Below are 27195 nucleotides of genomic sequence, written 5' to 3' on the forward strand. Positions count from 1 at the left end.
CTACTCACAACATCATTTGTTATTTGTTACATCTATACAAATGCAATCTGGCCTATGCTTCCATTCGTATAAATTTGTCCGCAATAGCAGCTTATCTACAAAACAGGCCGCATCTTTCACTTTTCAGAGTGCCTGCCATTAAATCTTTTCTGGAAGGACTCAAACGAGTCATTCCTCCCCGGACCCCGCCAGCTCCTGAATGGAACCTAAATGTGGTCCTCACCAGACTGATGGGTCCACCTTTTGAGCCTCTACATTCATGCGAGATTCAGTTCTTGACGTGGAAAGTGGCTTTCCTGATAGCGATTAAATCACTGCGACGCGTTAGTGAACTCCAGGCACTAACTATCCAAGAGCCATTCATACAAATTCACTCCAACAGGGTGGTGCTTCGCACTAACCCTAAATTTCTTCCTAAGGTAGTTTCACAGTTCCATATCAATCAGACTATAGAACTGCCTGTGTTCTTCCAAAATCCTGAGTCAGTGGCGGAGAGGATACTCCACACACTAGACGTCAAGAGAGCTTTAATGTACTACATTGATAGGACCAAAGATTTTCGGAAAACAAAACAACTGTTTGTTGCCTTTTCGCCACAACACAAAGGCAACCCCATTTCCAAAGCAGGTATAGCCAGGTGGATCGTTAAGTGCATTCAAATTTGCTATGAAAAAGCCAAGCGCACTTTAATGGTCCTCCCACGGGCCACTCCACCTGAAAGTTGGGGGCCTCCATGGCTTTCCTTGGAAATATTCCTTTAGAAGATATATGTAGAGCAGCCACATGGCCTACCACACACACATTTACAAAACACTACTGTGTAGATGTGCACTCCAAACAGCAGGCAGCTGTAGGGCAGGCTGTTCTAAAAACACTTTTTCAAACTGCTGCAGCTGGCACAGGCGGCTGCCGCTAATGGAGGGACTGCTATGTATTCTATGCACAGATATGAATTCAGCAGCCCACATGCCTCGAACCGAATATGCTACTTACCAGTATGCATCTGTTCTTGGCATGTAGGGCTGCTGACATTCATATCGCCCACCCTCCTCCCCGGCGCCTGTAGCGGCTGCAGCACTCAAAATTACTCTTAACATGGTCATCACTCACAGTGTTACACTCCATCTTTGCCACAATGGCTAAAAACAATCTGGGGATGGAGTCGATGCCCATGCGCACTGTAGTCCAGGGGAGGAGCCACCTATCTCGTGATACTACGAAGACTCTTCCAGGACAACAATGTGCGATCATCCGGACCCAACACTAGGCGGCGATCTATGCACAGATATGAATGTCAGCAGCCCTACATGCCAAGAACAGATGAATACTGGTAAGTAGCATATTCGTTATACTTATGCCCTACTATAAGCGCGCTTTCTCACTAATCGTTCAGCCCCCTTGGTGGCTAGTAAATCCAACTTGTTGATAAAAAAGACCATGAGGGTAATTTAATTAACAATATGTATACCTTGATTTTAGGACTCCAATTGGATGAAACAACCTTCTTTATTAATTATACAGGTCCCCCTCCAAGCAATTTACAGTAAGCATGGCTCATGGTTTTAACTGTATTTTCACACTCCAATCTAGTACCTTGTTGGACACTGCTTGCTTAATGTCTTCTAGACATTGAATTAACAATACTCACCTGGAACATAAGTGCCATAGATGACTCTCTACTCCAATTGCTCCTCACTTACTGGAAACCGCGACTTGAAACGGTTCACAACCTATTTTTCCCTTCTTTCCTTTAGTTGCTTCCCTGTGAAATGGATCCAAAAAAGAAAAACACTCTTGCAGGAAATGCCCTTTTTATGACATTTTTCTATTCCAAAGTGCAGCCTCGGGATATAGAGAAATAAAAGGTTTTAAATATGAAAAATAAACACATAACTAAATAAAGCAAGACAGAGTGGTGGTTGCAAAGTGGCCAGATTGGTTTTATTCACATCCAAACACATCAGCCTCACTTTACAGACTTTGCAGTGAAGCTCTACTTTTGTTTTCTCCTCTTTGTTTGAACAGCATTGTTGTCCCCAGGTGGGGAAGTGCACCATACCTGGATGTATTGCAATTCCTGGTTCATGGGTGGATTGGGAAACAAAATGTGTACCACGGCTCTGTGTTTATGAATGTAAAGCAACCATTGCAATATCAAGTGGCGATTTTCCAAAATTCAAGATGCATCGGGTCCGAACAAGTAGGATGAAAATACATCAAATTGGACTACTTTTTCACTTTCCATATCTACTGTTAAACCTTCTCATGTAGATATCGAGGGGCTTGCATAAGACTTGTGCTACCTGATGTTATAACTAATCCGTATTTAGATAAAAATGGCACTTTAACAAGTTCTGAAAAAGATAACGGCATGCTGATAATGGACCAAAGGTAGACAGGCTAACATATTTAAACAAGCATTGGCATATCCATTGGGTCTCACCTTAGGGACCTTATAAGTGTTTAGTCTTTCTCAGGCTCACAGACTGCCACCTCACCTTCAGGAAAAAACTGAAAACCTTACTCTTCCCCAAATTTGACAAATCCCTCTGAAACCTCTTACCATCGGGTCACTGACTCTAGCAATCTTAGCGCCGTGATATCCTACCCAGGATGAATGTTGCGCTTTACTACCACAAAATACAATACAATACAATACAATACAGTTGATGTTGTTGCACTAAGGATATTGTGCTGCATAACTAAATACGTATAAGGTCCCAAAAGCGAGACCTATTGGCTATGCCAATGCTAGTTTTATTTTGCCACCGAAGTAGGAATAAACTGATTGAACATAAACTGGAAATCCTATAAAAGCTAATGTGTCTGTTATCTTGGCATCAGGTTTGGTTAACACAATAAGTCTTAAGCTAGAGGAAAACGGATTTTGAAGGCAGTGCACATTGTTCATCTAATTTTCCATGCCGAAAATAACTGGTGAAGAATTGTTTAGATGATACAATTAAGGTTTTCCCCATCCATCTGTGACTTTCTAGTTGGGCCAGTCCGGGTTCATTTCAGAATCTTGAAATGAAAATGGACTACGAGCAAATACCCACATAAAACCATTTCTTTTGTCAAGTATGTTAGTGATTTAGGTCTTGAATTGGGAAGAAGAGAATTGTTTAAGACAAAGTGGGTCACCGGCAAAAATGATAACATGATGAAGAAATGTTTTTTTCCAGACACTCTGTTGAGCTAGACAAGACGTACTCACATCTCACTTGATTTTAAAAACGACTGGGAAAATGGAGTGCTCTCTGTTTATAGTGTCTGACTGCTACAAACCAGGCTTATTTAGTAGGTTTAAAAGTGACATTTTACATCATACATTTTCATTTCAAGCAGGGTGGTCCCTTCCTGGAATACTGTAATTTCACCAATATAATTGTTGATCTGTTCAATCTTTAATGGATTTTATCTTACTTTGTAGTTTTTTGTAATTTTGTTTGACATAAGCACGTAGAGAAGTTTTTCTGTATGTTAAAGATTGACTTTTTCTGTTCTACTATTTGTCATTTTTGCACTACTTTATCCTATTCCTTATGTATTTCAGATTATGATGTTAAAAGAAAAACTTAGTTCCTATGAAGAACAAAAAATGGATATCCCTGAACGGCGCAGACAGAGCCTTTTGCTTCGTAGTAACCAAGAAAAAGCTCAGATTGAAAGGTAAATTACTTGCTGTATAGAAACTGACAATCTATCCTGTTTGGCTCATTGGCAAAAAGTAGTTTAAAGTTGTTATAATATAATTAGCCTGGATTTTTGATAGCTATACAATATTTTAGAGACGTAGGCTTAAACCGAAATAAAACCTTTTTTTCATTCTTCAGGTAGATTTGTTTTACATATCATAATCTTGTCTACATGGGTAGAGGAGTTGGCCTACCGGCTAGGGCGGCCGACCTCCAATCTGGGGAACTGGGTTCGAGTCTCAGCAAAGACGCTGAACATCCTGTGATGTTGGGCAAATCACTTAATCTCCCGGTGCCCAACAACAATAAATAATGCAACTGGTGCTATGTAAAGCGCTCTGATACGTGATTCGGGTCAAGTTCGCGCTATATAAAACTCTGTAGAAAAAAAATAACAAAATTTGTAGCTGGCTTCCATCGTCTGGAGTAGCTTTGAAGCTGTATTTATGGCTGCCTATCAGAAATCTAAAATGGTAGCCTTAGTGTTTACATAGACCTTTGAAAACTCCCCCCTTGATTCCGCTCCCAAATGCTTTTACTGGTGTTTCACAATTTTACTTGACTTATAGCAAGATGACAATGGTGGGAGTGGGGGAGGGTGGAGGGAAATGGTCGATAGCCAAGCTTTGAATAATTAGATTGGCTGGTTTATGAAGCTTTCCTTGTTTTTTTACCTCTTAGACTTTATGGCATTGAATTTTGGGAAACATGCTGATTCTTTTTCACCAGTGCTTTGCTCTTCTTGTAGGACAGTTCCTCAATGTTTGCTAGTTTTCTGTACCAGCATCTGACAGCTCCAATATTTCTGCATCATTTAATCTTCCATAATTCTCCCAGTAATTCCATTGTAGCGGTGTAATCGCACCGTATGTCGTGGCAAGTTGGGATTTTGTTATGTCTGTGGCAATTTAAGGGGGTGGAAGAAGGCCGGATCTCCTCATGTTTCCACATAATTCCGTTGTAAGGGGTGTGAAGAACTAAGGTTCCAAAATGAGAAAATCCAGTCGTTATTCAGGAGCCTGCACACTGGGTACATAGAACCATGAAATGCATGCAAAGCATAATAACTAAATTAGATTATAGAACTAAAGTATTAAAACCTATGTCTTAATTTACCAGCGAGATCAGTGTGTGGAAAATGGATGCTACACATTACATTACATTGAATGAAAAAATAACAACAAAAAAACAAACAAAAACAATAAGGAAAGGGCAAAGCAGAAGGATGACCATCAGAGTATAACAAATCCCACTTCGTGTAGAACAAATTGATGACGTTCCTGCATAAGGAGGTATTTCTGAATCGGAGAATATTTTGGTGGTGACTTACTTCTGAACTTTTAGCTTTGTTTGAGGTCAACATCCCTTGATATGAACACTTATGTACAGTAATTTTTACAGTCTTCTTTGCTACTTGAAAAATCACCTTCAGAAACGCAAGAACTGGTAATGTTTTCTTAATGAGAAGCCCTCCACTATGAACCATTGTTTAGGAGAGCGTAAGTCTCACCTGCCCTCACAATCCTGTAAACCTTTGAAATTTTCAACTCACCTTCTTTCAGAAAATTGAGATTGCACACATTTGCCAAATTCCCATATTCTAAAAAAAAAAATGTTAATTTCTGCATTCAACCTACCCGATCCCTGTTTAGCTTGAACCTTCTCTTTAACACACTTGTTCAGGAATTCAAGGGGTACACTGTGAGCTATTAGTGTGTAAGATGGTACAAGGTTTTCAACTCATTACAAGTTAAATAGAGGAAACCCCTTCGTATTTTGTGAAGTACAGTGATATATACAAACCAAATGAGAAATATGTTCTTGAACATTGTAAGCAGCATTAAGTGCAAGTTGTACCCCTTCAATGGCAACCCTGTTGAATCACTTTACTAAGCTCTTCATCTTTGGGGAATATAAAGCTGTTCCCTCATGCAAAATGCCTAAATCTTTAAAGAATTTGTTCAACGCGTGCGAAAAGTGAATACTTTCTCTTCTAAAACAATCCCCCCTTAAATGTCAGTGGTAGGGTTAGTCAACCCTACCACTGACATTGGTAGGGTTGACTAGGATCGGATGCCAAGCCTAGCCATGCTGCTAGGATCGGATGTCAAGGTATGGACACCAGAATGGTGGCCAGACAGCCTGGGAAACTGTCCTCCCCCGGTTCAGAAGGTAAGAAACCTTGGTATAATTTTGGACAACAAGCTTTCCTTTGATGCTCAGGCCAGCAAACTGACATCTGCAGTATGGTTCATTTTGAAAATGATAAGGAAGCTTCTACCATATATCCCGCTTGACACCAGGAAAACGGTGGTAACAGCACTGGCATTATCAAGGCTAGATTACGGGAACGCGCTTTATGCCGGTGCCCAGGCCCAAATTATAACGTAACTCCAACGCTTACAAAACGCAGCAGCCAGACTGGTGTTGGATGTCCCCAAGTACGAGCCAATAGCCCATAGATTGTATTACCTCCATTGGCTCCCGATATCTAAAAGAGTGGCGTTTAAATCACTCTGCCTGGCCTACAAGGCCCTCCACGGCTCAGGCCCTTTGTTCCTTAGAACACGGCTCAAACCTTACGAACCATCCAGAACCCTCAGATCTGGTCAGTCACGACTGCTCCAGGTTCCCAGGTTTAGACAGACCAGATGGGGAGGAAGGAGTTTCATACTGTATACGGCTAGGACCTGGAACTTACTCCCAGTCACCATCAAAAACATTACTTCTTTGCTCTCCTTCCGGAAGGAAGTAAAAACCTGGTTGTTTAAGGCAAGATAGATGCGAACAAGCCGGACCATATGTCTTTGAAATCAGAATCAGCGCCAAGACGCCCACGGGCAATCGCGCGCTTTATAAAATAATAAATCAAATCAACCCTCTCCACCCAGTGCAACTGGGTGCGGAGGGTTAGTCCTAGCATCCGCCCACTCTCACGGGCAGAGTGGTCCAGGCTGCCTCAGAAATGCAGCGCGGCGACCCTCCTATGTACATCCCTGCCTTGGGGTCGCCCAGTCGTGGGATGCATGGATCCTCGAGGCGTGCTTTCAGACCACTCCTCGATTTTCCTCTTGCTAGACCTATCGAGCCTCGGCTGCACGCTGTAGGGCCTCAGCATCTCCTGCTACCGGTCTCCGCTAGACAAACCCAGCTGCGGTCCCACGTTACCACTTATTTGGATCATAGCAGGGGGTCCGTCCCTTCGACATGCACTTTGTGGGGCCAACTGATGAGACGCTTTCCTCTCCAACAAAAAGAAGGCTGAATAGCAGAGGGCCCTGGAGGACGCCATTGCATCCCTCACCTGCAGCCTCTACACCCCTGAAGTGGCAGCAGATGCTGCCTGTTTGGATGTCTTTTTCAACAGTGTGCCTCTCCCTTTACCTTTCCTTAACGAGTCGGGCAGGGACCTGCTCCAGGGAGAAATTGCCAAGGCGGAGATAGCCCAGATCATCTGTAACCTCCCATACTGCAATGCCCTTCTAGAAGATGGATTCCAGTTGGAGTTCTATAAGCGGAAGAGGGAGGAGGTGATGAACTTTCTGGAAGCTGAGCATGCAGGTCCATCGATACAATCTCAAAGAAGACCCTGATCATGGTCCTACACAAACCCAAGAAGAACCCCCTCCTTTATTGGAGTTACAGGCCTATCTCATAGCTCAGTGGTGACATTAAGATAGTGACCAGTGTTGCGCCCCATCGCCTTTTGGGAAATGATCCAGACATTGATACACCACGCCCAGGTGGGGGTTTGTCCCCTGCGTTGGTTCTGAACCATTTCCGAACACTAGCCCACACGCTCTCTTCCTAGATGCTTAGAGCGTTTGACTCCCTTACGGGGCAGGGCAATTGCATTGGCTTCCTCTCTCCAGTAGCGATCTCCATAATTCTAGCGCGCTGCCTGATACTGCTTCATGATTTTGCGGTCTTCCCTGAATTCTCCTGCCATGGCTATAGGTTGCTCTGCACCGCTCTTGGGATGGCAAAAACTATGTTTTCTGGTATTGACGCTCTCCCCTCCCTCCCATGCATGAGAAATGGCTCTCAGACATGTATCGGACAGCCTTGTACAAGCTAATCATTTATAACCTACAGAACAAGACGTAGACCTTTCTTCATACTTAGGCACCGTTACTGCAGAACGTGGTTCTGACCGCTGATCGACTGGTAGGCCAGCCTGCTTGGCTTCCGTGGTCCTCTGAGCCCTAGTCCCGATTCCACAGGCCACTCAGTGGGCCGCCTCCTTTACCCCTGGACCACCATTGGGGCACTCTTATTCCCTTGTACCCCCACCCCCTGCTGTCCTGGCTTGCTATTCCTCCTCTCTTCTCATTCTTGTTCTTTATTTTCTCTTTCTTTTCTCTCCTTCCCTTTCGTCTTGCCCTCTTGCGCTTCTAAACCCTTATCTCCATGGGGTGGGCCTGCCTGTGTAGCTTCCCTCTCCCTTCTATAATCCCTGTTAGCCTGTTGTCCTTGCCATGTCTGGACCTTTGTCCCAGCACAGGCGTTGTGTCCTACTTGTATATCCTGTGTGCCCATGTATCACCTGGTTTCTGCAGGCCTTCACTGTACTATATAGCTTATACTGTTGTTTTGGTTTTTGTACCTTTTAACACGAATGAGGCAAAGCGAAACAAAAAAGCATCACAATCATGCTATTCCTTAATGTGGGGGGTATTTGGTTGTAATTCAGGTAGATCTATTTGTTGTGTTGCCCTTGCCTTGTGTATGAATCTTCTGCCCAACTATTGTTCCAACCAATTCCTAATCTGAAGCCAACCATATATACGCCCAAAATATTACTCCCTGGCCTCCATTCCTCTTTAACGTGTTGAAGAATGTAACACCTAGGTGGAAAGGGGAAATGTGTCACTATTTTATGAAACTCTATTCTGAGTTGCCAATACAGCAACTCTCATCAGCGTCAAGATACTGCTCATATTTTTTTTAAAACGAGTTTCCAGAAATATAGACCTATTTCAATGAACTAAGAGTTCTTCCACACCTCGTTGAACGAGTAAGGCAATAAAACCTGTAGTTTCCTCACAAAAATATAAGTTTTCAAAATTAATTTTAAATGTTTCCCAGCCTTTACCAGCTATGTGTGGAAATCAGTCCCTACAGGGTCACGGTAAGGGATACATGCAGCTTTAAAATCCCATTTACGGTCTTTCTCTTAAAGCTTTCAGACAAATCTGTAGATTCTCAATATGTATCTGGTTGTTTCTTGGGAACTGGAGCAGGAGGTGGGTACTGTAGTTTAACACAGGTATATTAGGCCTACAATACTGTTGCACTACACTTCAATAACCAATTTATATCCTGCTGGGTGTTAGATGCTTAGAGTGAGCTGCCAAGGCTTTCTGGTAGAAGTATAAAGGGTTAGAAAGTCAGTCTAACGCTTTTACTTCAAAGATAGAAAGGACTTATATTTGTAGGTGGATCAGTATCTGAAAGAAACACATTAGTTATAGATTCCTTACCTTAGAATTACCACCAGTCATCAGACTGGATCCGGAAAGCTTTTTCGTCAGCAGTACTTCTGCTCGTCGGAAGGTGGCGTCGGTTGGCTCTGCATCCCATTGGCGTCGTGTCGCCGGGATGATGTTGCGGCAGCTACTTAGATGCCGCCCTCGCGCGCTGACGTCAGTTCTTTCTTTTTCCGCGCCAGCCAGCGCAAATCCGGGAAGAGCGGTACCTCCAGTAACTTTTTGAATGACTTTTTCTCTACTTTTGTTGACTCCTTTTTTTGAGCTTCGACTCCTGGTGCATGAGGGATGCCCGGTTCAAGGCATGCGGTTACTGTAGACGACTGATGGCGGTGACGGATCTGCACCGTGTGTGCCTCTTTTTTCCTGGAGCACAACCACGACCCCAAGTCATGCTCTGACTGCCAGTCGATGGCGCCGGAGGCTTTCTGGGAGCGGTCCCGAAAGCTACTTTATCGCCTGCAGTTGAGAGCCTCGGCTGCACTACACAATACCACTGCGTACAAAGCTCCCTCCTCCGTAGCCACGGTAGGAGGGGACAACATGCCAAGGGCAGGGAAGGTGTCCAGACCACTGGCATCCCCCAGTACCTCTCTCCAGTCCTTTTCAGATTCTATCTGATCAGCTAAAGGGTCTCCTGACCACTCTCACACTGAAAAGGGACCCCAGGAGTGGACAGGGGGCACAAAAACCCCACTCTGCTCCGGATCTGGTGTCGACGGTCCAGTTCCAAGTCCACATCAGGATGGAGGCCGGGGTCGACGCCGGCCAGGGAGCCAACCAGCGTCTAATCCGGTAATGGTGCCAGAGGAAGCGGCGCCGGTGGAGGTGTAATGAGGTCAACCGGCGCCAATCCAGGCCTGGATCCAAGAGGGTATTGCAACAAACAGGGCGGGGTAGGGTCGTGGACCCTATGTCAGGAGGCTCTCCACCTCTGGACATGGCTGGAACATCAGGGCATATCCCTGGTGGTTCAACTCCTGGCAAGCTCCTTGAACGCCAGGGCAGACTAACTCAGCCGCAGGTGCATGATGGATCATCAATGGGACCTTCGCTCAGAGGTGGGCAAAGTCTCTTTCAGCAGTGGGGAGAGCCTTGGTTAGATCTGTTCGCCACCGAAGAGAACGCGCAATGTCAGCAATTCTGCACTTTGGAATTTCCAAGGCCGCACTTGCCAGGCGACGCTTTTCATCGCGAGTAGAGTTGCAGTCTTCTATACGCTATTCCGCCTACACCACATCTGCCCAGAGTGCTGAAGAAGATCATGTGCTACTGAGCCCAATCATTCAGTGGCTCCGGATTGGCCACCTAGAGTCTGGTATCCCGAGCTGCTCAACATGGCCATTGTTCCTCCGACCAGACTGCCTCTTCAGGAGGATCTTCTGTCGTAGCAGCAGGGGATGGTCCTCCACCCAAACCTTTCCAGCTTCCACATCTTTGCGTGGAGATTGAGCAGGGGCAGTTGACGTCATTTGACCTGCCTCCCGAAGTCTGCGATGTAATCTTGGCAGCCAAGCGTACCTCCACTAAGACTGTATATGCCTGTCGGTGGAACAAATTTGTGGCATTGTGCACAGCAAAGGCTGAGGATCCCCTCTCTGCCCCTATTTCCGAGGTTCTCTTGCTCATCCTTTCCTTGGCCCAGCAGGGCTGTGCTCTGGGCTCTATCATGGGCTATCTCTCAGCCGTCTCTGCCTTCCTTCGGCTTCCAGATCAGCCTTCTCTTTTCAAGTCCCCGGTTGTCAATCTTTTTCTAAAAGTCATGACTCGCCTCTTTCCTCCTATTCCTTTCATTATCCCTCAGTGGGACTTAAATCTGGTTCTGACTTTTTTAATGTGTGCTCCCTTTAAGCCGCTCCACAACTGTCCTTTAAGGCTTCTCGCGCTTAAGACGGCTTTCCTGGTTGCCATCACCTCTGCCAGGAGAGTGAGTGAGCTCCAGGCTCTTTCATCAAAACCTCCTTTCTTGTCTGTCCATCCGGACAAAGTGGTCCTTGGAACCCGTCCATCCTTCTTGCAAAAGGTTGTCACTGCATTTCACTGCATTTCACATCGGGCAGACAATCACTTTGCCCACCTTCTGCCCACCTTCTGCCCACCTTCTTCCCACCTTCCCACCTTCACATCCTTCGAAAGAGGAGGAGAGGCCCCACCGTCTGGACCTGAAACGTGCGCTTTCCTTCTATCCGGATCGCAGAAAACAGTACCGTGTGGATGATCAGCTCTTTGTTGGTTACACAAACAAACTAGATACCCCAGCAATACCAAACCCGGTGGTGGGACTGCCAACCAATCAATCTCACACTAAAAAGTCCTGGAGAACAGAACGGCCAAAGAAGCTATCTCTCCGGACCTGACCGTCAAGACAGTAGTGTTTTGTTAACATGTGCAGCGAGGTCCACTTAGCTGCCTGATAGATGTCATTTAGAGGAACCCCTCGTCCCAGAGCAGTAGTTGCTGCCGTAACCCTGGTAAAATTGGCGTACCACTACGTTGTGCAAGGGAGTCTCCATTGAGCTCCGCTCATTTCTTCAATTCCTAGCTATTTTTTCTTCAACTTTAATCTCTTTTTCGTCATGTCTGACAAGGAGAAGAAAGCACTTTTCAGAGCCTGTGCTACTTGCTCAAAGAAGATATTGTTTGTCGAGGACAAACGTGAGGACTGCATTTATTGCGTATATCCGACCATAAAGCCACGGACTGCAAGATTTGCAGAACCTTCTCCACCAAGACCTTGAGGGACAGGGAAGGACGTCTCCTCACATGGCTACAGAAGATGAAAGACCGCAAAGAACTTATGTCTTCGGACAGTGAGGGCTCCTCTTCAATGGTGTCATCTAAGAGGTCGAAGAAGAGGGGTAGGTCTCCCCCTTCTACTTCTGACGAGCCCCTTGTCAAGGCCTTACCAGGGACCTCTGATAGGTCTGACAGGCCTGCTTCCCAAAAATCTCCTCCCCACGGTGAAAAGGAGAGGCAGGATAAGCCTGAGGAGTCACAACCCTCAAAGAAGGTGAAGAAAGTTGCTCCTGTCACTTCACCACCCTCTGACAAGGATAGAGCGGTGAAAAAGCCTTCTACTACGACTCAGGAGGTCGTTTCCGACAAGAAACAGCGTTTGTCGATGGTGAAAACCACAGGTACGCCGACGATTTCTATTAAAAAGGACTTGTCTGTGAAATTAGCCTCGTCGACGGGCCCATCGACGACGGTGGCGACGACGGCACCTGCGCCGTCGACTATGTTCAAAACGCCTGATGCCTGTTCGTCGTCGACGAAAATGACTTTCTCCACGTCCACGACGATGACTACGAGAATCGCGACGACTACGACGAGGACGACGACCATGTCGACGACTCCTATAACCTTGCTGCTGACAACGAGTTCGTCGACGCTCCAACCATAGTCGGACGATGAGCTTCTCGTCGACGGCACAATCCTCGACGACGAGCGCAGTTTCTTCGTCTGCGCTTCCGTCGACGGAACAATCTATGCAGGCACTGTATTTGACGACTGAAAAAATTGTTTTTTCACGCAGAAGGAGGCAAATAACACCGCAAATGACATCTCCGCGACAGGTCCAAAAATTACCACCTAACCTATTGCTGGACGAGGATTCTGAAGAGGACGCTTATGGCGACTTTGGCCAGGCTTATAGCCCTTCTGACTTACAGGTTAAAATTCAGGACATCAGTTCTGAGGAAGGAGAGATGGAACAACAACAATATGTTCCAGAAGATTATTATAGACAACAGGAAATGCCTAGCATGCAAGTTCCTTTGCAGAAACCTCTGCGTCAATCTCGGCAAGAGATGGTGGCGATGCCATCCACTCATCTCGGATCTACAACTTATGTTGCAGGACTACCAAAGGCGTTTTTCTACTCCTCAGGAGGCTCAACAGGTGCGCCTTCCTACACCTCCGCCTCCGCTATCACAGCCTGTGGCAGGACACTCTTTGCCTTCAAGGGAGCGTGAAACTGAGCCTGCAGATCATCCACAAGAGGTAGTGCTTGTTCATGATACGGACGATGATAATGCCTAGTCAGATGTGGACCAACAAGTAGACCCTGACCAGGACCAGAATGTAGACTAGAATCGGGATAACCCTCGAGATCCAGACATCACGGACCCTGATAACGCAATCTCTCCTACAGCGGATGTCGGAGGTTTTCACAACTTGATGGATCGGGCTTCCAAGAGGTTTGGTCTCCCAGTTACCACAGTTCAGTCTGAATGTTTTTTGTACGATTTCAAAGAACCATTCCGGAAATCCATACGTTCAATCCCCATTATTGAACATGTTTGGTCTGAAGGCCTAAAGGCTATGCAGAATCCGGCCACACAGTCCTCCCGGTGCTTCCCAGACTGGAGAAAAAATATAAGGCACCAGATGGCAGCCCGGCGTGTCTACTAGGTCAACCAAAACCGGACTCAGTTATTTCCCAGGCCGCACAGAGCAAATCAAAAAACCCATCCACGCCGCTAACAACGCCTCCGGATAAGGAGGGCAGGCGTTTAGACAATGTGGGAAAAAGATTCCCCACAATGGCCAGTTTCATCGTTAGGGCGGCTAATGCTTTGGCGATTCTGGGGAGATACGATCGCCAGATGTGGTGCGACCTCTCTCCGTTCGTGGAAGAACTCCAGGATTCCTCTACGGAAGAGGTAAAGAAGATCTTGCTGGAGGGAGAGCGAGCCTTTTCGGAAGTGATCGACTGCGCTATGGATATAGCAACCACGGCATTTCGAGCGCTAGCTGGCTCGGCTTTTCTGAGACGCCAGGGATGGTTGAGAGCCACGTGGTTCAGACAGGAGGTGCAGAATAAAATTCTAGATCTGCCATACGATGGAGAGATGTTATTTGGCAAACACGTGGATGTCGCCCTACAGGGAATAAAGAAAGATACGGATACGGCCAAATCCTTAGGAACTTTACAATATCGCAAAGTGCCCTTCAGAGGAGCAGCAGGTAGAGGCTTCTCCACCTATAGAGGCGGCAATCAGCACCACTACTCTTCTGGCTCACAACCTAGCCAAACATACAAACCCCAGTACTCTCAGAGGGGTTCTTTCTCTCGCCAACAACAGAGAGGACGACAAGGGCAGCAAAGGAGAGACAACACCAAGAGACAATAGCGGCCAGGTGACTCTTTCTACTGTTCCTGTGCCCTCATTAACACCAGTGGGGGGCAGGATTGCCCATTGCCTCAACAACTGGATGGTCATAACAACAGACCAGTGGGTCCTGCGCATCATCAAAGGACACACGTTGGAGTTCCAAGATCTTCCTCCAACAAGAGCTCCAGACGCCTTTACACCCAAACATCTGAAACTCCTTCATCTCGAGGCCCAACAACTCTTCACCAAGAGGGCAATAAAACCTGTACTCCTTTCCCAAAAGGGGAAAGGATTCTATTCCACGTTCTTCCTGGTTCGGAAGACGAAGGACAAGTGGCGTCCGATCTTAGATCTACGGCAGCTCAACACTTATCTCATCAAGTTGTCCTTCAGGATGATCACTCTTCAGGACATCCTCCGCCTTCTCAATCCAGGGGACTACATGGCGACCCTAGATTTGGAAGACGCTTACTTCCATGTACCCATTCCTTCAGCTCACAGGCAATACCTTCGGTTTACAGTAGGCAAGAGCCATTTTCAATTCAAGGTACTGCCTTTTGGCCTCCGATCCGCTCCACGGATCTTTACGAAGGTCCTAGCTCCGGTGGCGGCCTTTCTCAGGAAGCAGTCTTTAGAAGTCTTCCCATATCTGGACGATTGACTGCTGAAGGCTCCTTCTTTCCAAGAGGCGTCCAGGGCAGTCACGAGCTGCAGACAGCTATTCGAGCAACTGGGCCTTCGGCTCAACAGAGAAGAATCTATTTTGCGCCCCTTCAAAACAGCGAAGTTTCTGGGTTCTATCCTGGACACGGAGTGCTGCCTGGCTTTTCCTTCGGAAGAACGCCAAAACAAGCTTATTCTTTAATCTCGCCTTCTACAGACACGGAAGTTTGTCAGTTCGCAAATACAAATCGCTTCTCGGATCGATATCATCCTGCATACCATTGGTACCACACTGCAGGCTGTGAATGCGTCCACTACAGGAACAGTTGGACAAACAATGGCGTCAGGTCACAGGCTCCTTCGACGACAGGATTGTCATTACTGCGGAAATGAGAAAGGCAAGCAGCTGGTGGGTGCTAAGAGACAATCTTTCCAGGGGTTTACCATTCCAACTTCCACCATCTCCCATGGTATTGACGACAGATGCTTCCATGGAAGGATGGGGAGCGGTACTCCAAGAACTAAAGGTCAGTGGCCATTGGAACCCAGTCCAAGTCAAGTTCCACATCAATCTACTGGAACTTATGGCCATTCGTCTAGCCTTACAAGCCTTCCTTCCGCCTATCCGCGACCGTGCAGTGCTGATTCGTACAGACAACACCACAGCCATGCACTACATAAAAAAGCAAGGCGGAACGAGATCTTCCACCCTCTCGAAGGAAGCACAGCAGCTTTGGAATTGGATGATCCAAAACAGTATCACCCTTTCAGCGGAACATCTGGCGGGAACACTCAATGTCACAGCGGATGCTTTGAGTCACCAAAAGACTATCACCCACGAATGGGAACTGGATCAGGCCATTCTAAAGGAACTGTTTGCACGCTGGGGGACCCCATCCATCGATCTGTTTGCAACTCCCCAGAACGCCAAATGCCAGTCCTTCGCAAGCAGGGTTCACCATCGGGAATCCTTGGGGAATGCGCTTTTGATTGCCTGGTACGGCGCATTTGTTTACGCCTTTCCTCCCATTCCGCTGATCCGCAAGCTCAAGGCAGAGCCGTGCAGGATGATTCTGATCGCACCAGCATGGCCCAGGCAGTTTTGGTACACAGAACTTATTCTCCTCTCCCAGGATCAGCCAATTCTCCTGCGTCCTGTTCTGTCACTGTTGACAATGGCTCACGGACAGGTTCTACATCCGGACTTGAAGTCACTACGATTGACAGCGTGGCTCCTGAGTTCAGAGAGTTCCAGGGTTTAAATCTTTCAGGAGAATGTAAAGACATTTTGGCCCAGGCCAGAGCGCCTAGTACCAACAAAACCTATCGGGCTAAGTGGAAGAGATTCTGCTTTTGGTGTCGGAGAGAAGGTCTACATCCATATACTTCTGAACAGCACCAGCTCTTACCTTACATCCTTTCTCTAGCGAAATCTGGATTGGCTCCGTCTTCTGTAAAGGTACATCTAGCGGCCATTTCTAGATTTAGACATTCATCATCAGGTCCTTCTCTGTGGTCTGCAAGGATCGTTAAACAATTCCTGAAGGGTTTATTCAGGGTTTTTCCACCAGTCCGGCCTGCACCACCAGCCTGGCATCTTAATTTGGTCCTGTCACATCTAATGAAGGCCCCATTTGAGCCTATTCATAGAGCTGACCGTACGTTTCTCTCATGGAAACTGGCTCTTCTCTTGGCCCTGACATCGGCTAGAAGAGTTAGTGAGCTCCAGGCTTTCACAATTGAGGAACCTTTTCTACAATTCAAAAATGATGTTCTCATCCTCAGGACAAATCCTAAATTTATTCCGAAGGTACCCTCAGAATTTCATCTGAATGAGCCGGTGGTCTTAAAATCCTTCTTACCGCGGCCTTCCACGCCAGCTGAAAGGGCTTTGCACACTTTGGACATTCACAGATGTCTTCAATTCTACTTGGAGTGAACAAGACTATTCAGAAAGTCTTCCCAGCTTTTTGTTTCTTTCAGCGCTACTCGAAAGGGGTGTCCAGTTTCTAAACCCTGCATTTCCTGCTGGATATCCAGTGCAATACACTTTTGCCATCAAGCAGCCGGGAAACCACTTCAACGAGCAGTTCGTGCTCATTCTACGAGATCAATGGCTTCATCGGTGGCTCTATTCGCTGGTGTCCCGATCAAGGACATATGTAGAGCGGCGACATGGAGCAGTGTCCACACCTTCACTCGCCACTACTGCTTGGATTCTTCTGTGAAAGAGGATGCAGCAGTGGGCCAGGCGGTTTTGAGGAACCTTTTCCAATAAGTCGGTGAGCTTTCCTTTCTATCCCGCCTTCCTGTTTGCATATTTTGTATTACTTGTTATTGTTTTGCTTTGTAATGCAAATGTGTATCTGTTTTTCTTATCAGGATTATGTATGACACTTACAGGTAATCATATAACAAAATATGCTTTTCTATTTACTGCTGGCTATTCTGATACAAAGCATGAGAATCTATGAAAGTTCCAATACTGGGGCAAGAAAACAAGTTACTTACCTGTAACTTTGGTTCCCCAGTATTGGTAACTTTCATAGATTCCCATGCGCCCACCCTCCTCCCCTGGGAAAGCTCAGCCTTATTGTCTTATAATGTTGCTGTTCACAACGGCTACGAATATCTGGGGCTCTGAGGTTCTCTCAGGAAGGTTCTATGGGGTGAGGCTGCTCTGATTGGCTACTGCAAGAATTTGCTCACTTTTACAAAAAGAGGTGGATAAGCTACAAAATGAGATGAGGCCTAGGCCTATTTTTTCACTTTGTGCTTACTACTAAGGTATTTTCTATTTACTGAGGCTCCCATTCCGACGACGGGGAATGATACAAAGCATGGGAATCTATGAAAGTTACCAATACTGGGGAACCAAAGTTACAGGTAAGTAACTTGTTTTCTTCTGGCCCCTGTTCAGGACCTCCTCTTATTCAATGGGACTGATGTAATGGTGAGACTGCTTCACCACTTTGATTCCCCTGATATTGGCAGTTGAAAGTTGGAAGATTAAGTTATGTTCCATATAGGTACCCCAGTATAGGCTCTTGTAGCAACCTATCCTTTGACCTATATTTTCCCCTACCATTACACTACATAACATTTCTTGGGCCTAACCTTTTACCTAGTATGCTACTGCTAATAAGACGTGGGGTTTTCCCTGAAAACTGGCCTTATCCATTATGCATGAGGATTCTTGGAAACTCAACAAGAGTACCATCTCCTGCATAATAACTATGTATAAGGGTCATTCCTTCCGTCATCCTAAGTCTGACATGACACAGCAAGGTAGAACCCCCGAGGGTATCACTTTAGGTATATAAATACCATGTCTTGCTGAGGTAGTCAAAGGAGAAAAGGACTTCCATCTCGACACACTGATGTAAGACGCTGAGGTTCCTGCACACAGACAGTCCTGCTTGCAGTGATCTGACATCCCTTGCGGGGTATCCATCTTGAGACCAAGATAGGGTCCCACAGTGTCTCACTTCAGGTAATGGGGTTGACTTCGTCCTAGATGAATTTTTGGCTTTTACACCTACATACATGCTAGGTACACTTAGGTACATCTAATTAGGGTCGCTTCCTAGGAGTACACATTTTACTGTCATGTATTTTAATACTTGCCTGTATTCATTGTTTTAGCACTATGGTAGAAGTCTACTACCCTTTCACTTTGTTGGTGCTTATAATCATTTTTATCTGTTACTGTCTTATGGTTGTTTCAGCGCATCTATTTAACACTACAATGATGAAGGTTCAATAAGTTCTTATTGAAAAACATCCCCACTGTTTATTCTGAGTATCCCTCTGAGACAAAGTGAGCATGAGTGACTGAGCGAAAACTATCACACTGTTTCCACGATCCTCAGGGATCAGGGCTGTCATGTTCGATAGTTGCCAAAAACTATTCTCTTCTTGGTAAGTGGGGTTTCTAGTGGCATTGTGAGCTAGCTGGTATACAGGTTAACACACCGGATGGGGGTGTCTAGAATCAGTCAGGACACCAATCCTACAGAGTTTGTTGTCTAAAAGCGCAGGTCCTATATAGGTTTATAGGAACTACATGACATGGCGCCCAGCGTTCGTTTGGTTCTTTTTTAAAAGTGAAATCTGAGTAGTTCTGTTGTGCTATTCTCAGAGATCTCCCACTGACATTTCCCCAGAGACCTCTGGAGTGGGAAGGGAACTATCCGCCACAGCTGAGTACGCATATCCTACATACTGGCTGTAGGTTTATCAAGCTTGAAGGACAAACCGTTCCTATTGTTCATAAAACCTTCATCTCAGTTCCCTTGAATCTTTTTCAACAATAACTGAAGTAAATGCTGCCCCAGCACTACGTGCGGGTGCAGGAGTTGAGGAAGAACTAGAAGCGGAAAAAAAACATTTCAGAAAATGTTGGAACTGCCCTTACTTTAAAACTAGCAGACTATGGAGTCACAGCTAGGGGTGGGACAGTAACACTCATGATTTAGGCACACAAATCATATAGAACAGAAGTCTTCTATTTATGGGTTAAATTCCTACAAGCAGATGCGCAACACATACATTTCTTTCTTACTTTGAAAATGAAACACCAGATGAATACAGTCTGTATGAGGACATTGAAGTTCCGCTCACCTACCAGGAGCACATAAACTGGTTTAAAGGCGCCTTCCCCACACAAAAGACAAAGTAAGACTTGGTCCACTCAGAAGAGATGGAGCCACATGGCCTGTCCTTGTGGCTTACACACCACATCCAGACATTGATTCATTGCCAGTGGCAGACTTACCTCCACTCCATAAATAAATAATACAACTTTACTGAAACCTGACACCGTTTGTGATGAGATTGCTCACACTTCAGCCAACAAAAGATACACACACAGAACAAATTTAGGGATCTACAGCTAAAATACCGCTACAGAGGTTCCAAGCAGTTATGGGTAAAATGCCTACTAAATGTAAATGTAAATGTAGTTGAGCTTATATAGCGCACAGCTACCCGCAGTGGGTGTCCCGGCGCTTGCTTAGGGAACCCGTCCTGATATTCCCCTGTGTGATAGCCCCAGCGGGTATCCACAAGGTGAAAGTCAGGCATCCCGCCGCGAGGGGCCGTTATGGAGATTAAGCAAGCTATTGCCCAGAGTCGCAGAGTGTGAACCCGTGAGTCGAGAAGGCACCGGAGCAAGAATTATCAAGTCCGTGGAATTTTTAGCCCAAGACCCGCCGAGGCGGGGAATTGAACCCTGGTCCAGGACCAATATGTAAGCAAATGCCTTTCTGGATAGCTAAAAAAAAATAACACCACTAGAGGCAGTATTTCCCCACACAAGCCCTCAAGAAAAACACAAAATGTTAACAATCTGCTTGCCAATGGGGAAAGCTCCCCAAATGGAGGATTGTACCACTTGGGGTACAGTTTTCTCTGCGATATATACCAGAACTCATGGTATCCCTTCATTAGCAATATTACCAGATGTATTAAGACAAATACAGAATGAGTGTGGAGCAGAAAGTGCTCTGAATTTAGGGATGAAATTATTGGGTAATTTTGCGCAGGTATCCGCTATCATACTAGCAAACATTACAGGGTATGCAGCAGCAGTGGCAATACCCCAACGCCTGAGGGATATCACTCCTTTACAACAGGAACGTGAATTACCTAAAATTATTGAAGACACCTAGGCTGAATTAGGTGGAGATAGTTTGGGAGCAAGAGCAACTAAACCTCAACTCATGGGTGGCCCTGAAAAGGCTAACACCAAGCAAGCACCTGATTCTTTAAAGAAGAAATGGGATAACAACAATAAAAAACAAAAGAATGAAGAGAATAGATCACAATCCAGGGGTGGTTCTCCTCAACGGGTCCCTCCGAAAGGAGGTACAACCTTAGGAACCGTGATAAAATTTAAAAAACCTGACTGGTATCCAGGATACTGATACACAATCCTCTTGTTCCTTTCAGGGTTCACCAAGAAACTCCGAGAGAGGTGGACAGTCAGAACACAGACAAAAGAGCGTACAAAGCCCAGAGACACACCACACACTTCAGATTGTACTTCCAAATAAGAAGCCAAAATAAAGTCCTAATTTTGGCTTCTTTCCTACCTCGTTCCAGTATGGTACTTGAAACACACATAAGCGCAGGAGTGGGCGGCAGCCCTAGCTCCAGCACTATATCGGAACCATGTTGGGTGGTATGCTGAGTCACCTCACCATGTGATCTCAGTAAAAAATACTCCCAACTCCACAGAGACAGTACCCAATAAAACAGGAAGCGAAAAAACAGGCCAGGGAGATCTTAGATCAACTTGAATACCAGGGTATAATTGAAAGTTGCACCTCTACAATGAATATCCTTTGTTTCGCGTAATGAAACCCGATATTCTATACGGTCTAGTTTAGACTACAGACATCTGAACACATGCATAAAATCATTTGCAGAACAGAATACACTTAGTGCTGAATTAATGAATAACATTGTGCGGAATTTTTGTTAAAAAACACTAGATATCTCAAATGGATTATTCTGCCAAAATATAGCGCCTGGGAGCCAGTATTTGACGGCATTCTCAGTGCTAGGTTCACAGCATCAATTTTGTCGACTTCCCCAAGGGTATAAGAATAGCCATTGGTTGTCCTCCGCTAGGGTAAGAGTTATTTTAGAATTTGGATGAAAGGCATTGTCCTGTGTAGATGATATTTATTTGACAGATGATGTGTTAAAGAATCACTTGTCCAGGGTGAGCATATGTGTGAAAAACATTTATGAAATACATTTCACCTTGTACCTTCAAACTAGCATTATAAATATGTCGGCACCTAGATATTTTTCATTATGAAAAATATATTCTTACAATATTTTTTTTGTTCATTTATGCATTTTTTAAAAATAAAAAAACGGTTACAACTGCATTGTATCCATATACAGAAAAAATTATTTGCTCAATTCATTTTACACCACATGATTGGTCTGCAGTCCCTAATATTAGTGCCCAGACATACTCAATCATTCATTCAGTCCCTATGTCATCACAAACTGTATGAGGGAATCATACAACAAATGTATGTAGATTTTAAGGCGAAATATAAACCATCCAATCATGGTCCTTCATTTCATATTTTGTGAAAGAACTTTGATTTATATCAGTGTTTCCCAAACTAGGGTCCGCGGACCCCCAGGGGTTTGTGACACATACCCAGGGGGTCCGTATGCAACAGTTTTAAAAGCTTAAAAGCACAGAAAAGTTTCTTGTATAATTAGCAGCTTTCCAGCAACAATAAAAGTGTCAAGATAATGCCAGTGATTAATGTACCTGCTGGAGCGTAAGGAGACTTTTGTTCAGTGGCTGCTTTGACTTGACTAGTGTAGCGCAAAGGGTTAATGTGCCTACTGCAAAGAATGTGTAACATGCATTTTAAAAAGCGGTATTTTATGTGCAAAGGTTTGTGGTTATTGCTTTTGTCACAGAGATTCTTTTGTTACTGTGCACTTTATAAGTGACAATCGTAATGTAGCAGAGGGACCTATAAACTGTCATCAAAGAGCTGCTTGCAAACTGTATGGTACCGGTTAGTAACTTATGTTTTTTCCCCAGTTATTCATTATCCTGATGCTGCTAAAAAGATGTATTTGGTCTGAGTTTATGCTTTTCCAGACCAAGCACTCTTTAAACATTTTATATACACACTGATTTACATGTATGATTCAATGTCTCTATATGTGTGTGATGTAAAGTGCTCTGACATCCTACAATGGTATGAGAAATGCTATGAAGCAAATGATATACATGTGACAGAGGGGCTATTACTTTAATATAAAATATTACGGGCCAGATGTACGATCCGTTTTTATATGCACGAACGGGTTCGCGAACCCGTTTGCGTTTGCAAAAACCTATTGAGCCATGTACATTGCCTATTTTGCGAGTCGCAATTTGTCTGCGACTCGCTAAATAGGTTTTGCAACTTGCTATGTGGAAGGGGCATTCCCTTCCAAATAGCGAGTCTCAAAACCATGTACAAATGTTTTATTTATGTTTATGTTTTTGACATTTTTATTGCATGCAAATACCCAAGGGTGTCTCGGCCCAGATCGGACTCCTGAGATGAAACTACCTTAAAATCATTGATCAAATAACCAAGTTTTCAGGAGTTTTCGGAAGATAGTGAGGGTTGGGCTGGTTTTAATGGGCAGGGGAAGGGAATTCCACAGCTTGGGGGTGGCTACCAAAAAACGCCGGTCTCCCCAGCTGGCGGTTCTGGTACGCGGGACAGCAAGAAGGTAGGTGCTAGCAGAACAAAGGTATCTTTGTGGGGTATAAATTTGAAAAGCATCTTTGAGGAACCTTGGTCCAGAGTCATGAATAGCTTTGTAAGCAATGCAAAGAGCTTTAAATTTTATACGATTCTTAACTCTTAACCAATGCAAATGGCGTATGGCCATGGAGGTTGAGCGGCGACTGGGGATATCAAGCAGAATTCTGGCCACTGCATTTTGCACAGACTGCAATTTAGATAGAATCTGTTCCTGTGTGCCAAGGAAAAGGGCATTGCCATAGTCCAATTTTGAGAAGACAAGGGTGGTAATCAAAGTTTTCCCAGCTCCTGACGGGAGGTATGGCAGCAGTTTTCTGATTTTTCTTAGCATGAAGAGAGATGAAGAGATCACCTTGTTCACATGATGTTTAAACACCAGCTTATCGTCGAAGACAACGCCGAGGTTTCTGACCTTGGCAACCGGGGTCGGGGGTGGACCCATTTCACGGGGGCCACCAGCTGGAAGACCATTCTGGTGCAAGGTTGCCGAAGGTCATAACCTCGGTCTTGTCCGAGTTTAGCTTCAAGCAATTACTAGACATCCACGAACTGATGGTCCTCATTCCTTCCTGAAATCTTGCAGCCACAGCTGGTCCATCTTTGTGTATCGCCAACACCAATTGGGTATCATCCGCATAGGTGGTTAAGCGGAGACCCTGAGCTTTAATGACTCTCGCCAAGTCTGCCACATATATGTTAAATAATGTGGGGCTTAGTGCAGAGCCCTGCGGCACCCCACACGGGAGGGTAAATGTTGGCGAGTAGTAGGAGCCTGGTTTTACTGCATGGGTACAATTAGCCAAAAAGGAAGCAATGAGGTCCCTGGCACGGTGGGTCACTCCCAGGGAAGTGACACGGTCGATCGGAATGGAATGATCGACCGTGTCAAAGGCGGCAGAGAGATCTAGAAGAACCAGGACCACTGCCCCGCTCTGGTCCGGTATGGTCCTGATCTCATCTGAGGCCTTTATCAATGCTGTCTCAGTCCCATGGCCCTTCCTGAAACCAAACTGGGTGTCATCTAGAAGCTGATGGCAAAACCACCTACTTAAAGTAGATGGCAATGCATTCGCATATGGGAAGGGGTCCCCATGGGACCCCTTCTCCTTTGTAAATACATGCAAAATATTTTTTTACGGGCAGGCAGTGGCCCAGGGACCTCTGCCTGCCCTTAGAAAATGAAACGAAAACGTTTCATTTTCTTTTTCTTAAATGCATTGTAAACGGGCTGCATTTTTTTAAAACTGCTTTATTTAAAAGCAGTCCCAGACATGGTGGCCTGCAGAGCCCAGCAGGCCACCATACCTGGGAGGGCTGGCATTCCCAATGGGCTCGCAAATTGCTAGAGGCTCATTAATATTAATGATCCTCGCAATGTGCGACCCCCATTGGGAATCCCAAACAGTGTTAAACACACTGTTGTACATTTCATTTAGCGACTCGCAATATGCCACTCGCAATGTGTCGCCAATTGCGAGGTGCTAAATGAAATGGTCGTAAATCTGGCCCCAAAATCCTTAGAACTTTGAGTATTTGTTTTGTGTGTATATGTGTGTATTTTTTGGGAATTACTGTTTTAATATTTGAAATTTTACTCATACAATTTTCTTGGGGGTCCCCGGCTTCCAGTGGTGACACAATGGGGGTCCTCAGGAGTCAAACGTTTGGGAACCACTGATTTATATAGTTTGATGGATCTTTTGGGGCTTTATTGATCGAGAGTATCAAATACTTTCTTGATATCCAATACTTTGTTTAGGGTGTGTTGTCACTGGTCGAAGTCTGAACACAGTCTTAATGAAAAAGGACATTCATATTTGCCATGGCTGAAGAAAAATCATATCCTACGCAGGTTTCGGCATTAAGCCTTCATCAGGTAGCCATGTATCATATGAAACCTAAAAGTATATAAAAATAACTGGGTTACATATTGTTGGTCCTACTTTAACTTATACTTAACTTTAGATGTATTTTTTTGGAAAAGTTTTATATAGCCCTGGCTTGACCAGGAGGTATCAGAGCGCTTTACATGAGGACAAGCATTGTTACAAAGCATAGTTACAAGTTACATAGTTAAAAGGTATACAGTTTCAGAGCATAGTTACAAGTTGCTGGTGGGTAGTTACATTCGTTAAAAACCTATACGTACGGCAAAAAGCAGGCAAGGGGAGAGATTCAGTGGAGAGGGGATAGGAACAGGGGAGGTAGACAAAGAATGAACGAGATGGGGTAGGGTGAAAGAAACACAAACCGTGAGACCAGGAAAAACAGTGTCCAACGTCCGGTGTGCTGTGATCCCAGTGGAAATGGTGTGGACTCTCTTAGAGGGGTCTCTGAGACTCCAGGGTATATATACTGGATCCCTCCCCAACGCGGGGAGAGGGGGTGCTTTGGCGAGGGGTGCCATTCCCACACCTGCGCTGTGTGTGGCTCCCTTGACGCTGTGGTCTCTCTCAGAGGGGTGTCCGAAACTTCAGGGTTAAATGCTGGATCCATCCCCAACAAGGGGAGGAGTGCTTTGGTAAAGGGCACATGGTTACAATAGTTACAGTTGCAAAGTCCAATAGCAGAAGAAACAAGTCCCCAGGAGAGGAAAGAGGGAAGGGGGGGCACAGGGGGCTAAGGAGTGCGTCAGATCTGGCAGATCAGCTGTGGGAGTGAGAAATCTCGTAGGGGCCCAAGAAAGAGTAAACTGGCCAAACGTTAGATGGGGTCCCATAGTCCTAAATTGAGCCTGGCGCCATTTTAGAGTCATGGAAGTCCCAGGTAAGGAGTGATGCTTAAGGGGGACTCTGCAGTTTGTCTTGTCACTTGTACTGATAATCTTTATTCAGTAATGTTTTTTGTCCATTTATAAACCTTGGGATCGTCATTCACCATTGGTATTTCCCTGGCGGGTGCCATTTTGGGGTCAGGCAAGACGTATATATTAAGATTGTGGTATGTGACAGGAAAGAGGTTAAAAGTCCAAAATGGACTAAAGTGTGAAGAAGGGTAAAGTTCATTTAATACCAGAGTTTGTGCTCATCAACAAAATAGAGAAAAATGATGAAATAAGTGTGTGTGTGTGTGTGTATATATATATATATCTTTTTAGGTGCGGAGCCCAAGCATTCCATAAGGTGGACTGGACTGTCTTTAGGGCTATCTTTAAATTGTTTGGTTTACAAGATTCCCGGTAAAGAACCAGTGATCCCAAGGTGTATTTAACACATGCTGCTTAGTCTTTGCAGGCTGTTACCGTATCCGTACATGTCGATCGTCTGACTTTTAGGGAAATGTGAGACTGGTCAGGTTTCTTGGCTTTTTAATGCACCTTACATGAAGAGATTACTTTTAAATCCAGTTCTATGCGTCTTTTAGAAAAAAGCTAGAAAACATGGTTAGTGAGCTTACCCGTTATTTGGGCATAAGGTTGCGTCCATCATAGTAGGGGCCACATGAGGATTCCCGACAAAAAATGTTTCGGAATTAATTAGCCACTATGCTGTTGTCAATATAGAGCTATTTAATTCAATTTGTAATATTTTACTTTATTTGTGTCTTCCACATTATTTAAAGTTCCCCACTTATTTCAAAAGGAAGACCTCTACTTGCACCTTTTCCTTGCACTCTTACCTGTGCATTCGGTCCCTCTATAGTATAGTCTTTGTGCAGCTGGCGCACAATAGAGTCTGGAATTTCAAGAGTCCAGTGCCTCACACACAATACGTCTTCGACAGACAACCGGGCGGCTGCTTCCTCATCATGTAACACATGCGTGTTGTGTTCATATGTGTAAGCGGACAGCGTACTTACTTTTACAGTGTCCGTTTTGTAAAGATTTTACGCGCTGAAACAAATGGTGGTCACATGAGATGCTCAGATCTGACGTGATTGGCTTATTTTTACTTTTGTGCGGGTCAAAAAATGGAGCATGTAT

At 45.1% G+C, this 27195-nt stretch overlaps 1 protein-coding gene across 1 annotated transcript in view; it reads left to right on the top strand.

The window, feature by feature from the left end:
- The window catches only part of KIF18A (kinesin family member 18A), a 312020-nt gene that overhangs the window by 139460 nt on the left and 145365 nt on the right, over positions 1 to 27195 (top strand). Inside the window, exon 9 of the mRNA XM_086959474.1 lies at positions 3557 to 3672. Within this exon, the coding sequence (XP_086815600.1) occupies positions 3557 to 3672 (116 nt within the window). The remainder of the gene's footprint in view (positions 1 to 3556; positions 3673 to 27195) is intronic.

Source organism: Lissotriton vulgaris, chromosome 2_2 (genome assembly GCF_964263255.1).
Source record: "Lissotriton vulgaris chromosome 2_2, aLisVul1.2, whole genome shotgun sequence".
NCBI classification, from domain to species: domain Eukaryota; kingdom Metazoa; phylum Chordata; class Amphibia; order Caudata; family Salamandridae; genus Lissotriton; species Lissotriton vulgaris.